General features: G+C 33.3%; 2 protein-coding genes across 2 annotated transcripts; both read left to right on the top strand.

Moving 5' to 3' along the window:
- The first annotated feature begins 440 nt into the window (after positions 1–440).
- Positions 441–8235, top strand: LOC128549164 (beta-lactamase domain-containing protein 2-like). The gene is made up of 7 exons (XM_053525592.1): positions 441–606; positions 1558–1749; positions 2256–2355; positions 3166–3271; positions 3503–3625; positions 4302–4538; positions 5565–8235. The coding sequence occupies exons 1-6, from the start codon at positions 464–466 to the stop codon at positions 4319–4321; spliced, it is 684 nt and encodes a 227-aa protein (XP_053381567.1). The 5' UTR covers positions 441–463; the 3' UTR covers positions 4322–4538; positions 5565–8235.
- A 1216-nt stretch (positions 8236–9451) lies between these two features.
- LOC128549163 (uncharacterized) lies at positions 9452–15129 on the top strand. Its single transcript, XM_053525591.1, has 2 exons — positions 9452–9576; positions 13775–15129. Exons 1-2 carry the CDS (start codon positions 9519–9521, stop codon positions 14056–14058), a joined length of 342 nt encoding a protein of 113 aa, XP_053381566.1. The 5' UTR covers positions 9452–9518; the 3' UTR covers positions 14059–15129.
- Positions 15130–16786: the final 1657 nt, after the last annotated feature.

Genomic DNA, 16786 nt, shown 5'->3' with positions numbered 1-16786 from the left:
CAAATTCGTCGCTCTGTTTATAAATCGAACGAATCCACTTCATTCTACGACAGCGACAAAAACGGGTTCGGTTCGGACGCTTTTCTTGTTCAACGTGTATGCGGAACTTTGACTTATTTAATTGAGATGTTTTTCAATTTTCAAGTCATTGCTTTAAATACACTAAGAACCAAATCAAATATCAAAAATCATAAATTAATATAGTCAGTATAATATCTGAAGATATATATAATATGCATGGTATTAAAAATTCTAAGCTAGTTTCCACTTATTTACACTACTTTCATCATTTAATTGCATATACAATCATAATTTATGACACTGTAAAACAAATATAACTTAAAAAGCGGCTCATATCTTTAAGACGTGTATACATATTGCAGATGTACATGATTACTCAAGTATATCGTTTCTCAAAGTATGGGGCATAGTACATTTACATGTACATTTTAAACACAAAAAAATGGGATTTGTTAAACAGAGTGTAATATTTTGTATCTTGATAATTCTGTATACCTACACCTCGACGTTGTTGGAACCAAAACTACCAGTGAATGTGGACGGATATGTTCACCCGGCATTTAAACGAGTTGCAGACGTGTTCAGGTAAGATTTAAAGCAGTATGCCCCTAGTTTACTTGAACCGTTACAGCTATGTATACAAAGTGAGTTAAATACTGTTTTCCCTTTACATGATACTTAACACATTTTACAATCTGGGAGTCGGTTTTATGTAAATTACGTGTAAGAACGTCCCGGATACTCAAACATTTCCATTTTAAAAGAAGCACTTTAGCTTTATTCTGTTATATGGCAGAATATGTGCTTCAAAATGACTCTATGTATTCAGACCTTTGTGGTCACCTCTAGAATAAATGGACATTTCATTTTTACCTCAGCTTTTCATAACACGAAAATTTCAGTATCTGCCAGCTGATATCATACACTTGTTTGTGTATTATAATGTAATCTGAGTACGCTTTTATATCAATCAAACCCCATGCAAATATGTTTGCGATCCATGAATATTTAGCAGTTTAAACACACCAGCCTCACTGTCGTTTTGATGCAGAAAGCACTGCTGCGTTCGAGTCTGTTTCCACGCATAATGATTCAAATTTATGAATCCATGTTCAACAGAACCTCGCTTCTTTCTGTATAGCTATTTGCACATATATATTGTTAGACTTAAGAATTAACTTTCAAAAAGGTTCAGCAAATATGCAAAAAATATCGAATGGGACAAAATTCGAAATGGCACACCTGCCACCTTTAAGATTACCTATCAATATTTATGGTAAAGCAGAAGTATATTTGTTAAAAACTACACATATCTTACTTAGTTTATGCAGCTATTCAAACATCTGGTGTTATCTATTCTCTAAAAGGATTTGCTAAATATTTCTATTTTTTAACTACAAAGGCATTCAGGAACATCATTTTTAATAATGATTCATCCCAAATGACTCTTCAAAGTCTGTCTTACTCTAAGGCAAGCAGTCTGTCAGAGTGATTTCATTCCATTTTTTTATTCTGCAAAAGGGCATTTTTTTTCAGGGAAAATGTTGAACTCGACAGAAATCCTGGCATAGCATTTGCAGTTTACCACAGGGGTGAACTATTAGTTGATATGTGGGGTGGTGACGCCGACCTTGAGGCTCAGATACCTTGGAGCCGTGACACAATAGCGCTTGCGTACTCGGTATCTAAAGGTGTAGCAGCCATTGTTGTAGCTAAAATGGTTGAAAAGTAAGTATAGATGCGAATAGTCACATTAAACACGTCAAAAAGGACCACCTAGTAGGTTAATTATGCTTATAAATTATATTTTTCTTGTAGTCGTAAATTGAAATGATATTATTCCCATGGGAAACAGTAGAATATTCTAACATTTACAAGCGTACTAGTTACTACAACGAAATCGCTTTTTCGAGATAGTTATTTAATAATTGCCGTAAGCAGGCCACTTTGTATGTGATATTGATAATAATATTTGACAAACATTACTTAAATGCAGTTGTAAAAAGGCATTAAACTTCAACGAAAGGGGTAAGTGTATTCGTTATGATAACAGTCAGCAGTTTACGGTCGATTGCCTCTTCTCTGTATGTAATTTTATTATTCTACATTTGTTGTGACAAAATAATTTTCTCTTATCACAACAGGATGACGAAAATTTACTTACTAAGAAATTGTCGCATGAAAGAAAGGGTCAACTACCTTAAACAGCGTTGTTTTTTTTCATTTCATTTTAGAGGTCATCTAGATTATGCCCGTCCAGTTGCCAAATATTGGCCAGAATTTGCACAACAGGAAAAAGGAAATATCACGGTTGAGATGTTGCTTAGTCATCAGGTAGGAACAATGCGATTTTACGTAAATGACTGTCTTAGAATAACAGAAACCGTCCTACGTATTATTCCCAAACAATAATATAATATTACTTCATAATATACATAAAGGTTTCTGAATACATACACGTGTTCATATTTTCTTAAACAAAGAGTAGATCTATAACGTTGTGAATTTGCAAAATCTGGAATCCCGAGAACTGCCACGTGATAACGTGCTCATCGATAAATATTTCATTCCTGTAAGCAATTACTACTTTGCCAAAATTTGGAATACGCCCTGTTGATTGGAGCGATGGATATAATTTATTCAAAGAATGAATTGTTATGAGGTTTCTCTTAACTTCAACAGAAAGACAAAAACTACTCTACATTATCAAAAATAGAGAATTGAAGGTTTAGTTATGGTGTTACTGCTACAGCCAAAATTAACGACTATCAAATAATTGTCCAATGAGACAAGTTTGTAAAGTCCCCTACTTACACACTCTCCACCCTCCTACACGCCCCACATCTTCGGAAAAGAAAAGAAGAAACTACAGCAAAACAATCACAAATACAAGGGGATAGTGCGTCATTTATACACTAATAATATAACTAATTCGCCTTTTATACATTTGCCTTATATTCAGATGTTAAAAAAAAAGAACAATTACAATTAACATCATTCTTAATGTTTATCACTAATTCGGTTATGAAACTTTTCCTTTTGATCTGAAACTAAACATATTCTTCTACATTAATTGATTAGAGTACGCAGTATGTTCAGTCTACCTGTACTTACTTATACGAAAATATCTTAGAAATATTTCAGGCAGGTCTAGTGACACTTGATGAACCAATACATGTTCGAGATATCAAAGACAATCCAGAAAAGGTGGATAAAATACTGGCACGACAGAAAACATCTTGGCTAGCAGGTTAGATGCGCACTATTTATCGGAAATACGAACATTAATATATTTGTTTCTTAAGCTATAACTTATAATTATAATATGAATTTTCAAATTTGTGTTTGAGAAGAAAGTATCGTCTTTGAAGACTCCAAGAGAATTGTTTATTACAGTACACATCTGGTTTAGACAGGTGAAAAAGTACAGCTCCTAAGACAGATCTAAAACGATAAGGTCGTTTAATTTTCCTTTCTTCAGGTACCAATTTCGGTTACCATTCGTTATCGTCCGGTCCATATGTAGACACATTAGTCAAAAAGGCTGACCCTAAAGGTCGGGACATAGTTCAAATATTCAAAGAAGATATTGCCGATGTCCATGGTAAGTTCATTCATTTTAATGGCCTATATTATAATTGCAAATAATTTAATTGCCAGTTATCACTGGTCCATAATATAATAGATGGCCGTTGGCACAGTAAATATAAAGTAGAGCATTCTTCGGCTGTGCCACAACTTCAACAGCCTGGACAGGTGCTATATAATATCCCACCCACATTTCAACCAAATACAATACGCAATATATGACATATCACCTAATAAGTATATGAGCCGTGCCATGAGAAAACCAACATAGTGGGTTTGCGACCAGCATGGATCCTTCATCTTGTTTCCGGGATCTTTGTTTGCCAGATCTACAAGAGCAGTGGCGGAATTTTCAAAGGTAAGTGATCCCCATTCTTTTTTTTTCTATAAAAATTGTATCTCTCTTTCCACAATTGATGACGAAAAAGGTACAAGTAAGTACAATTTAGGCCTTAATGATTTACATGCATTTTGATCTCATTATTGAAAACATTCTATTATTATACTAGTAATCAATAATTCATGGTATTATTTCACGTTTTGTGCAGAGTTAGAAAAAGCTTACTTTTGTCTTTAAGTTAGATCTTGAGGAAAAACATTATTCCTGTCGTAGCAGTAGCTTACTTTAGAGTGGTTTAACAAACTGAAATGTGCATTGGTAATTTTTATACAGTATAATATTTGTTTTTCAGTCTGTCTTTACGCACAATAACCCAGATCTACGCTAGGTGCCAGTTTCTTCTGTCTTCACTTCCGGCACTGCACGTGCGTATGCAAAACTATACGGGATTCTAGCTAATGGAGGGGCGGGCCTGCTTTCAGAAAATACTGTTAATAAACTAGGAACGCCCATTGTGTCTGGTGTGGATTCAGTTACAGGACTTAATGGTTCTTGTAGCACAGGGATGCAAATAATGGAGAATCCAAAGGTAAGGCGTGAAATACGTCAGTTCTTGTTTTGTTATAATCGCATTCATTCAAAGTGAATCTTATATACTGTAACTAAATTTTACATCATACTGTAAACTTTTACATGCGGATACGTATGGCTATTTTCTTTAATGAAATAAAAGGCTCTAATGAGATTAAACATATGAATGAAATATGATATTGTAGTTCGTTTGATTATAAATTTCATACAGTCTGTTTAGAACTTATTCGCTGTCCGACATAGAACGACATTCACAATAAATAAAATCGTGTTGATACGGATTGCTGTAATAAAGCTTCAAAAACATCCAAATATTTATATCATTTTGTAAAACAGAGACAGTACTTCCATTACTTAGTAATCGTAAATGTAAAGAGAAGAGTAAAAATATGTGATTCAATGTTGCCGTTATTCTTATAAACATAAATAAATGTGTAGAAAAACATTCTTAAACGTTACCAACATAATAAAAATTCTATATGAATTTTAAATACTTTAAGTTGTATCAATAATTTTATTCATTATTTTATACAATACAATACAATATACTTTATAAGCATTAAACATCATACAGTGTTTATAGCTATGAAATTAACCTAACAATATGCAGTGAGAGCAATAGTTCATACATTTCTGAAGAACAAAAGTTATGAATGAACAGAATAATACAATATGTTCATGACGTAATACGTTTTTTGTTTGCAAAGAAAATAAATTTTGCAAGGTTGTTAATAATCTTTCTGGAAGAAGTTGACATAAGTGCATCAAATTTTTGAAGGGTTGGCCAATGGAGATAATATGGTTTGAAGTACTTAACTCTTAATTCTCGATAATGAGGACATACAAGAAGGAAGTGAAACTCCGTTTCAGGTTTTTGCATATTACATGATTTACAGATTCTTTCTTCGCGCGGGATATTATGATATATTTATAAGATATATGTACAGGTGGCTTTTTGTTTTAAAACGAGTGTTGTTCCCTTTATGTATATATGTGTGTGCCTCTTTAAATATTTTTTCTTCAGAGACAACCAGTGTTTGGACATCCGGGTCACGGCGGTCAGATTGCACTGGCGGATGTAAACAATGGTCTTGGTATAGCATTTCTCACTAACTACATAACAGTCTATGCGCAAGGTGACCATCCACGATATTTGGCACTTGTCCAAGAACTTTATAATATTTTGGACGATTATTTAAAGAGCAAGCGATAAAAGACTTGAAGCAGCGTGTGTATATCAAAGAGATGGATGAATATTATGTATATGTTATATATTTAGATGTTTTAACACGAACTTTTCCACGAAAATATTGAAACTCCTTGTAAAATAAACGAGAGCTGTCAAAAGATTGACAGGAATCGTGCTAAAATGGTGTTATAATGTTGAAGTGATAGAGGTCTGCTTTAAGCTACTACAATGTGTTTTTATGTTGCTTTGGATACGCGAAAAAGATTTCTTGTCATTTGAAAGGTATTTTGGTTAGTGAGTGATAAAGCACCAAGTTTTTTGATAAGAAAGGCAATATGTTACCTCAATGCCTGTGAAAGTGGTTAGCAAAATAACTATGTAACACATATATCAGCTGATTCGAACAGAGGCAACAACAATAAAGATACTAGCTATTCTTTTAAGGGCATTTATTAAACATATATACTATAAAAGAATAGAATTCCTTTAAGCACCGAGCCCAGCAATATCAATCTGGGTCTGTATAATAAAACCAACATTCCTCAAATCCGAAACTTTGGCTTAGACTTTAAGTCTCTATAACTTAAAAAATTGCCGTAACTTTGTAATTCATCAGTACTACTGAAACAGTGTAGTGCATAGCTGGTAAATCCAACAGTGAAACGCTCAATATCGTTTTAAATGTAATCAATGTGTTAATAAATTTCCATGAATTACATCTAAAAATGGAAAAGGCCTTTTCACAAAACTGATGATACTGAAGAGTGGACGCTACTGTTTGATAAGTGTAAGAGAACTAGCAGATGTTTTTATCAGAGAATTTACAGGGACAAACATGCAGCTATATTACCATGGGTGGTATTTGCTTTAATCGTAAAGGACACTTTTGAAGAAAATATAAGATATATAGTTACCTTTTAGATATAAAGTAAGAGCTGCTTAGAGTAATGTGAAGGCAATTCCGGTTCCTTCTTTTACATTGGCAGGCACCAAACAGATAGGCAATCAGTAACCTTTATTTAACTAATCGACCTGACAAGCCCCGCCTCGAACGAGACACACCTCCGATCTCGATATGCGCCTTCTATATTTGGATTATTAGTGTATTATAGCAGGAATAAGATATTTACCAACTTGAAATGTAAATATTTCAGAACTACAAAAAATATTTAAACTAGTGTATTCATAAACATGTAAACTATGTAAAATAGACTTTACGTTATCAATGTCATTGGCACAGCCGATTTATTATAAAGAAAATCAGTGTGGCTATAGGAGAAATTTGCATCACAGGTTACATTCTACCAATTCAATTCCTTATTTATTTCATATTAATAACAAAACATTCAGACCTCATTTTCAGCACTTTAGAGCATTTCAATGATATGAAAACCATATATGGTCATTTAGTATAACATGTCTTCTTATCAAAAATAGAAAAATATTGACATGTTATGTTGTATATAAGAAAAATAATCTGTTCTGAGAAACATCACCCTCTAAAAATGCCCCCATGAAAACAGCCGTTTACCAATTACGCGTAGGTAGACATTTTTCGCAAAGAATAAAACTTATTCCAGGAAATTTACAATGAAAATGGTCTAGATCTATTCTCAATACAATAAGCAATAAACATAAGCCAAAAATTTAACTGTCACCTCCTCAAGTCACTCATTATACCAGATTTCATCCATAGCATGGAACTACACTTTGGACTACTTCACATGTAACACTGAGTAGTCACTTCCGGTTTGGTGTAATCCGTCCTAACAAAGGTTCTTGTTAAACTTCAGTGGATGTTTTAACTTTTATTGGAGCATAACAGGATACCCAGTTTATATATGACTCGAAATCGCCGTTACATAGATTGTGCTTTAAGACCGGACGATGTTAAAGAAAGTTTTTTTACCACTGTTAAAGATATCAAATAGACAAATTAAATCGTTTACTAAGGTACATTGGTGCATTTTCAGTTCAGTGCAATGTACATAGCTTACGGTAATTTGAATCTGGTAACGTAGAAATAGTCTGCTTCTGATGTTACAAAAGGTCAGTAACATTGTTTCTGTCGCTTACGCGTCGCTTGGAAGATGAAAAAGAAACAAAACTATCCCTGACAAAAGCGTAAGGGAGTCGACTCTTTGGCTAAGGGGTTAGAGAACTGGCCTTTCACACGAGCGATCCGGGTTCGAATCCCGCCACAGCTACTAGGGATTTTTCATCATAAAATGTTATTTCCTCTTAGAAATATATCCTCTTCAATTTCAGTTACGCTCTTAAATCGTAAGATTGTAGTGATGTTTATATTTGTATATTAAAAGTTGTCTTTTTTGTTGTAGTGCATATTTTCAACGTTTCTTTTGTGTGTTTTTCTAAAACATTTTGTTTTAAGTGTTTGGTCTTACTATACAAATCATACCTTTGCAAATAAACATAACTTTGTCGTTCGTGTATAATTAGCAGAATATTAAACATAAATTACGTTTTAATGGCAGCCGTTTGAATTTCTATAAATGGAAAAATGCCCAATGGCCAAGGAGCGAAAATCATCACATATTGAGTATGTTTTACCTTATATAAACGCAACTACTAGGTTATTTATAGTTTCGTTCAAAGAAAACTTTAAAATGTAACGATTTTGAATTTTCTTTAATAAAGAATATTCCCTAAAGATGACATGGTGTCACTCTTATAAACTGAATCTAAAAGAATAGGAAACACCAAAAGTACCTTGTATGTAATATTATTGCACTGCAAGGTTCCGTTAAAGTTCTACTGGACTGTCAAAAACATGTAACAATATTTTGTTCTTTTTTGTAACACACATTGAACAGTGGCCTTCACATGCTAATCCTGTTCTAAACCTTCTTCCTGGTATTACAAATATTTTTGTTTTACAAACAAGGTTAATCTTATTTGCAAGTAGATGCATGACTCTTTAAGAGTTTATTCTGAACATTTTTTGGTATTTAGGCCCTATTTGACTTGGTTTTACAAGTATTTCCGCAAGCAATCTAAACAAAGATATCATCTGGATAAAACATAACTGGATTTTGTTTTGTAGCCTCATTTATTCAAACAGCCCTCCTTAACAATACAACAATTTTATTCTTAATTTTAATAAAATGTTAATATGGAAAATATGGAAGTACAACTGTAGATACAATTAAACAGTACCATAAGTTTGCATAAGGTCTAGCAAATTACGAGTGTTTTGATTACTCAAGTTGCCTCAACATCTGTAATTTTCTGCAGTATGGACTTGTAACTGAAGATACATGTATACAATTTTATTTTTCTTGGTTGAACTCGCTTGCAAAGAATCTTCTCTTAGACTTTATTAACTATTTTACTCATTAAAATAATTAAATTGATGTGCCCCACAAATATTTGCATACCCTAGAAAATCAGTTGTTATTATTCCATACCGAATTATGAAGCTGAAAAGTTGTTCATTAAATGGTCCTTATTTTCTGGAAAACTGTTTGTCGGCATTATGGACATGGTCAAATAGACCGACATAGATTGTTATGTAACCTCAGTTACGAGCGAAATAGGAACAGCTTATCAAAAATGTAAGCCATGCTATGAGTCATTGCTTAACATTCATGGCTAAGCGTTTCCATACTCTAAATGGACGGGCTTCAGTATGCATATTTACAAAGCAATGTGTTGTTATTACATACCATTTAGGACAGGTGCGCCGGCACAATTTCTGCTATATAAAGATAACCGGCGACAAAGCGATTAGTATTTTAAATGATTTTGTAACATACATTAAGATAAACTATGTTTCAGGTTCAATTAGCTCTTTGTTTTGTTGGTTTGATGTTCGAGACGGCACTTGGTAAGATATACTATGTTTCATTCTTGATTAAGATTTAAGGCATTTATGGAATACTAGTAATGTATTTACATTTGTTTTCTAAAGGTCATGATCATACAATCATGGAGAAATGTAAAATCAAGTGTTATTTGTAATTGATAAAAAATGATAAAAATATAAATTCCGCTTTCCTAACGACTAACAAAAGAAAACAAATTTATAGAATGGGCTATTTCGCTCAAAGTTAACATTCTTGTTGTCTTAATGAAACTTCATTGATTGAAGAACATTCAACTTATGCATTCTAATTGTCATTATAGTAAAGTTTAACAAATAACTTTGATTGAATTGATTTTAAAAATGAATGTCTAGGAATAATAATAGCGAACTGAATACCTGGTAACTTAATTGACTAACTTACTATTTAAACGCTGAGTTACTGGTAAACTGAATGTCTGGAAACTGAGAATGACTGGTAAAGTAACTGACAAATGCATATCGGACAAACTCAGTATCTGATTAACAAGAAAAGAGGCGTGGATGCCATGTAAGATGTCTGATATACTTTATTTCTCGTTTTGACTTTGTGCCAGACTCACTGTGGTGGAGATTATTTTATGACCGATACTGAATATCAATTAAAATTACTGATCCGGCTTGTACGGTGTGCCGAAAAGCTTGTAATCGTACTTATTATACACTCGTAGTATTCTAAATAAAATTGCAAAAAATAAGAAATCATATGTCTTAAATATTTATAATGTTACACACAAAAAGCATAAATTGTATTTTTACTTTTTACAGTTAATCTATTTATCTGTATTACAGATATGTCTGATAGGTCGATAACTGCCTCCGTTACTCTATGTGTTTTTCAGTACCTGAAATGATATGATCAAAATCATAAAGCAATATGTAAAGTGATCTGAAATACAAATTTCAGTTAGACACTACCTATTTTAGATATATGTGTAGTTAACCTGCTCAAAGTACACAGTCTGAAAAAAGAAAAACAAAACACTAAAGTATCATTTTCTGAAAAAGAGATATATGAACTCAAGAAAATGACCTCGGGTGAAATATTTGGACAAACTGGATATAACTTCGCTATGACTTTATTATCGGTTTAGGTGAATGTTGACCTCGTACCTCATGCAAACCATGCACATTTTACCTATAGATATGCATGAAAAATCATGCATAAATGATACATGGATTAGCAGCCTGAAGTGAAGTGAAACTGTATAGATCAAATCAATTAATGCCCCTGGGGAAATTGTGACATTTGTTGTTGTGGAATTTGTCAACAAACAGAAATTTCTTTGTAAAAAAGTCGAAACTCACAGAGTTTCACAAGGTAAAATATGTTGAAAAGGCTACTGCTGGAAAGAGGACAGTCTCTGCTACCCATATATCTGCGTATGGGAAAACTATATAGAAATATGAGAAAGTCAAAGAAATCAATTTCAGGACTGTTAGATGCTCCTTTATCCTGCATAGCATTTAACATTTCATAGCTTACTTTTCCATTGCATTGATATAACATGGACATGATTAGGATTGACAAATGGTGTTCACTCAATCATTTCACTCTAAAAACAGATTGCTTCCCATGTGGAAAGAGGGCTTAGGGAATTCTCTATGTAAAGGATGAATTTATATTTCTTTCAATGTACATAAGCAATCGACAGATGACAAGTTTGCCATTATATTGTTGTTAATCAAATAAAACTGGACATTCCGATCATACATTTACTTTAAAAATTCTACACAACAGCAATGTTTATTTGTGTAAATGGATTCTGTTTTATACAATAACAAGCCATTTGAAGCATGTTCTCATTTCGGAGCATTTTTTTACCTACATATGAATTATTATAACTTTAATGAACAGCTTCAATCAGCTTCTGAATATTACCATTATCTAAACGCTCTTTTAACAGTTACATAGTTATGATAATAAAATTTGCAAGTATTTTGCTAAATTTGATACGAGTCAGTAACATTCAAAATAATCTAAATGCACTTCTGCAACAAGATATATGTGTATAATTACCTAATTTTTATTAAGATGAAATTACAAACTCCGTAAGTTTTTTGGATATTGGCAATGACGACCAATATTTTTTAGAACTGTCAATTAAACGTTTTTTTCTAAGATAGGCTTAGTGATAAAACTGCAAATTTAATTGGTCAGCCATTTAACAATTGGTTATTGTGTTTCGAGGTTTTTTGTATAGTTGTCTTCCCAACGCGTTTCTATGGTAACTGTTTCGTTTGTAAGGAACTGACCTGACGGGGACTAATTTCGTCTACACGTGTAAATCAGGAACTTGATGTATCAGCATCAAAATGTATTTTCGTAATATCATTTCGAAAATGCTTTTACAGTGGATGAACTGAAGTTTCTCGTTATAATTTTGTTAACTACAGCTGACTGTTAGTGTCGTGTTAATAAAATAGTATATTTCCTTGGACCTTATGTAATGTAAATGTTTAAAAGAATTCCACTTAAGGTGGTGTGCGACCTTTATTTATTTTTAGACAGATCTATGAAAATTGAACTAAGGAAAAAAGAGCATATTTCTGATTTATTCCCGTTTTCCGTTTGGCTTTAATCCATGCCACATTTGTTTGGTACGCTGTCAAACTTGGCCACTAACGGCACCTTTTGGGCGTCATTTTTTGACGTCAATTTCACTGTTTTTCCACGATTTTCAGCATATCTCTGTTTTAGGTGGAAGCGGACACGAATGAAATTAACATGTTTTTAAAATATAAGAAATTTCTTTTCCTATGATAAAAATTTTGTGAATGATCTATGACGTACTTTAAGATTATGACGTATTAAAGCGTTAGACATACATAAAGCGTAACGTAGAGTTCTGCTGAAAAATGTCCGTTTTTCAGTAAAACTTTTTTTTTCAAGTCGAGGAATTGTGTTTAAATTTCAATCGTAAATGCGCAAATATATTTACTTGCGTTTGATTAAGAAGAAATATATGTCACCGATTTCGTTTTTTTTTTCAGTAGGACCAATTTTCTTTCCCCACCCCCCAGGGCTAAAACGCGACGTTATGTATAGTATTTTTAAAGTAACATTGAAGATTTTGGACGATTTCAGAAAACTAGTATTATGATGTATATTGCCGCAAGTTATCGTAAAAATATAAGTCAAATGAAAACATGTACTGAAGTATAAGGAAATAACACTTGTAATTCGAATTATAACGTTTTTTCCCCTTGAATATGAATAAACGTTGTATTCAAATTTAATGTATGATTATAATGGAATTACATCTGTAAAAAAGCGCATCATAAAATAAAATCTCTTCTATAAGGTTATTAGTTTTTAATTTTAATGTGGGATTATAACAGAATAATACATATATCAATTTAAAAATTACCTAATGCACAACGAGACAGTACATACACGTACGGCATCAATGTAAAACTTTATAACTAAGCGCTTTTGAAGTCTGATTATTGCTATTTGTATAAACGTTGAACTGTTAACTGAGTTTGTTTATGTATTCATTTTTTATTTAAAGAATTCCTCTATACTTTTTATTATTGATATTCTGTTTGTAACTCGAGCTCGATTGTTGATTTTCTCACTTAATAAAACTTTTAATCCATCCGTATTATTTCTCTGAAACGCTGCTTTTAGTGCTTTGTAGTTTAATTGGCTAGAACAAATCTTTTTGGCGATATTGTTTGAAATGTTATTTTTTTCCATCACATATCATCGGACGCTGCAAATTGCTAACTGAGTTTCGATTCTTTGCAACATCATTTGTGTACATAAATGCATCGTTTACTTTTATTGAATGCTTTAGTGTTGCTTTTTGATCAACTCCAAAAACATACTTCAACAGCACAAATTTGCTACAGTTTTTCAAATTTAAGGTACTTTCTATAGAATTTTTGTACCTAAAGCAAAAGGGTGACGCTCTTAAAATCTCTTGTACTCTGTGTTGTTATATTTTCTGGTCACTTTGGATCATTTAGTCCAATCCCAATCAGTGTGTCTGTATAATAGAACACCACCTATACAAGTGTTAGGGGAGCATGAATGGTGTTGCAAATTTAGTAACATCCAATGGACAGACTCAGTCAAATCGAATCTCCTACTATTTGGTTTAGTTGCGTAATATTCTTGCAAAGTATGAAACTATAGCATTTTCGCTACTAATAAATAATTTCTTTCTGTTCAAAGGAGAATGCGTGGCGACGTTGGAAAAACCATCAAAACTTCCCTGTCCAGCAGGAATGAGGGATGACGGAACAAGCTGTTGGAAGGATCCGTATGGAAGAGGAGTTGGTCGCATCCCAGATAAAAGCCCATGCCCATCCGGACTACGTGATGATGGAACAAGTTCTTGGACGACGCACATATCTATGGGAAAGGGTGTTGCTGCACGTTATGGGGATGCTGTGGAAAATGCAGATCAGGTTACCACGACGATGGCTGTACTTGCAGAAAAGTTGGCGTTGGTATAAAAGTAACATTGGCGCAGCGACAAATCTGTCGGAGTAATGAGGATAAATATGGTGCACTTTGCTACCCCAAATGTAGATCTGGCTATCGCAATGTTGGTTGCTGTGTATGCGAACCAGTCGGTGGTCCTGGTATCAAGGTAGCACTCGCAGACAGATACCATTGCACTGGTACTTCAATCAAGGTCAACGCGATCTTCAAATGTCTTACAGTTAAGAATTGTCCTATGGTGGATCTTTTGGGAGAACTACAGAAGTTGGGTCATTCACTGACATCAGCTGAGGTAGCAGAACTTAGGAAGGGTCTGTCAGACATTGGACAGATGCTTTGATAAAAATGTCTGAAAAAAGAAACGCGCAACCAGTTGCTTCCTTTGAAATTATGTGTAATTTGCTTGTCTGATACGAACTTGTTCATATAAACGATTCCATAAGCATGTTCGCATGCAACACCTAACGTAAATACGATATTTGCTACCAATGTACTATCCAAAAAGCCATACAACTGAACTGACTTTTTTAAATAGTGACATTATTTTATATAGTTATTTGAACAATATCCTTCAACAAGCATATTCTATATATCATATTAGTTTCTTCCTCGTTGCATAACTTCACTCTGGTGATCAGTGGATAATAGTGTTTCTTCTTAATTTGATTTGCAGTGATAATTGAACACGAAGTAGATGTTGGAATGAACTTTTAATCAAAATGTAACTAGCAATAAGTGTCGTTAGAATTTTACAATTTGTTTTGGGATGTGCTACACCGTTTTTTAAAAGAGTTTTACGCTTTTAAATTTTACACTTACGTCAGAATGAAAATTTCTTTTTCTCATCCATAATGTTAATAGATTATTATTTTACATTAAGACAGTACATCGCTTTATAAAGCACAGGCTATATATTTAAGTTGCTCAGTCTAACCCTGCTATGTTTTTTTTCACTTTTTCTCTTTTGTCCGAATATATCATGAATTTGTTTACCTGCTACGTGCAGCCTGGCGCTAACGTAATACGTTTGTTTGTCTTTAGTTATATTTGTAACACGGACGAAGTAAAGCGTTTGATATATTGTTGCTGTTGTTTTGTCCAACTGCATGTTGTTCTGTTAATAGTTAGTGTGGTGTTGATACCTAATCTGAAGATTATCTGAAGATTATCTGCCATGTTTTCTTAATTTCGTAAATCCTATATCCTTGTCGCAAGGTATTGTAATTACAAGTGCATGAATCAAAGAGTTTCAAACTAACTAACAAACGAACCATCTAACTAGCTAGCGAACTAACTCGAAAAGGGCAGAGCAGAACAGTTAACTAGCTAGCTTAATCAATAAAACCCAACTAATAAACTAACTTACTTCTTTCTATCGGACTAACTAACTTATTAGAGCAGAAAAGAGCAATTAAGTAGAACTAACTAGCTAACTTACTAACTAAAAACTAACTAACTAAATAACTCACACACTCACTCAACCACTTCTGTCTCTGCACATACAGTACTCTCCTTTGAAATTGAAGCTTGCATTAATGAATACACGTGCGAAGCAACTTAACACATTTACACATAAACACAAATGACTGCCATTATAAAAAGTAATATACATACGCAAAAATAAAAGAAATGGAAAAACCACAGGCACCGCATTGGAACAGCCAGAGGAAATACCACCTCTAAGGAGGTTAACCTAGGAACTGTTGCATATCTATATCCTCACTCTGTCACGGCTCCTTATCACCACAGACACACATTGTTAAATATACATATGATTTTGTGTATGTATACATTATAACATACACAGAAATACAAATGTAAATCAGTTCTACTGCAATGTATATGGATTATGATAAACCGATAATCTACTCCTGTATACATTATGTATTTAGTTAGAAAGGTAACTGTAATGTTTATTCAGTCTTGTGTAGTTACAAATGTATCAAGTAACATGCGTCGTTTTACTCGATCAACTTTACTGGCCAAACGACGACAATAAGTGGGAACATCAGTGTCCGATGGAAACATTTTAAAGGGAAAACATAAACTTCATCAGGTTATTATCTCTCTATTTGGCCTCAGGTGTTTACAACATGGACCTTTTCTACACATATCACACACTGCACATACGTTCATGTTTTAGCCTTCAATAACATTACTTACTAATATTGTTTTTATTTTCATTTACAATGCCTGTTCAGTAACTGTACATGATAAACCAGACCGATGTAGGGTTGAGTTTCATTTGAGTTTTCCATGTGAGGCGGCCATTCAGCTGATTTACGGAATGCACGTGGTTTTTCCCAGCTGTCTGCCGATGATGAAATAACTTGGATCATCCACAACCATAAGAAAATGGAAAATCGCAATAAGACGTAAAATTGTTGGCGTGGCATTAAACCCAATAAAAACAAAACAAACAAAAAATACATAATTTAGCAGCCAGAAAACAGGTTTCAAAACCAGTGTCAGAATGCTGTCGTGCTATTGGCCAAATTAAGCACGAAGTTCGGAGATCCTTTGGACCAAGCAAAACAATAGCAGACTCAAAATGAACGCGTCTGTTAATTAGAGACACTGAAATATAAAGTATTGTTTGTGACTACTAACACTGGTTTAAGCAGAGCTTCCATTTACATAAGGACTCAAAACTACCACCACTTAGGGTGGGGTTTAAATATTTCTGTAACCATTAAATCAGGGGTCAAATTGCTGTTAAAAGAAACCATATCCAAATAA

Source organism: Mercenaria mercenaria, chromosome 15 (genome assembly GCF_021730395.1).
Source record: "Mercenaria mercenaria strain notata chromosome 15, MADL_Memer_1, whole genome shotgun sequence".
In the NCBI taxonomy this organism is placed as follows: domain Eukaryota; kingdom Metazoa; phylum Mollusca; class Bivalvia; order Venerida; family Veneridae; genus Mercenaria; species Mercenaria mercenaria.
The sequence above is the reverse complement of the archived record's forward strand: the minus strand, read 5'-3'. Positions and strand labels throughout refer to the sequence as shown.

Coding starts and splice junctions, on each gene's coding strand:
- LOC128549164 (XM_053525592.1), top strand. CDS start 464: ATGGGATTTGTTAAACAGAGTGTAATATTTTGTATCTTGATAATTCTG. Junction 1,750..2,255: donor GTAGCTAAAATGGTTGAAAA/GTAAGTATAGAT, acceptor ATTTCATTTTAG/AGGTCATCTAGATTATGCCC. Junction 2,356..3,165: donor AGATGTTGCTTAGTCATCAG/GTAGGAACAATG, acceptor GAAATATTTCAG/GCAGGTCTAGTGACACTTGA.
- LOC128549163 (XM_053525591.1), top strand. CDS start 9,519: ATGTTTCAGGTTCAATTAGCTCTTTGTTTTGTTGGTTTGATGTTCGAG. Junction 9,577..13,774: donor GATGTTCGAGACGGCACTTG/GTAAGATATACT, acceptor TTCTGTTCAAAG/GAGAATGCGTGGCGACGTTG.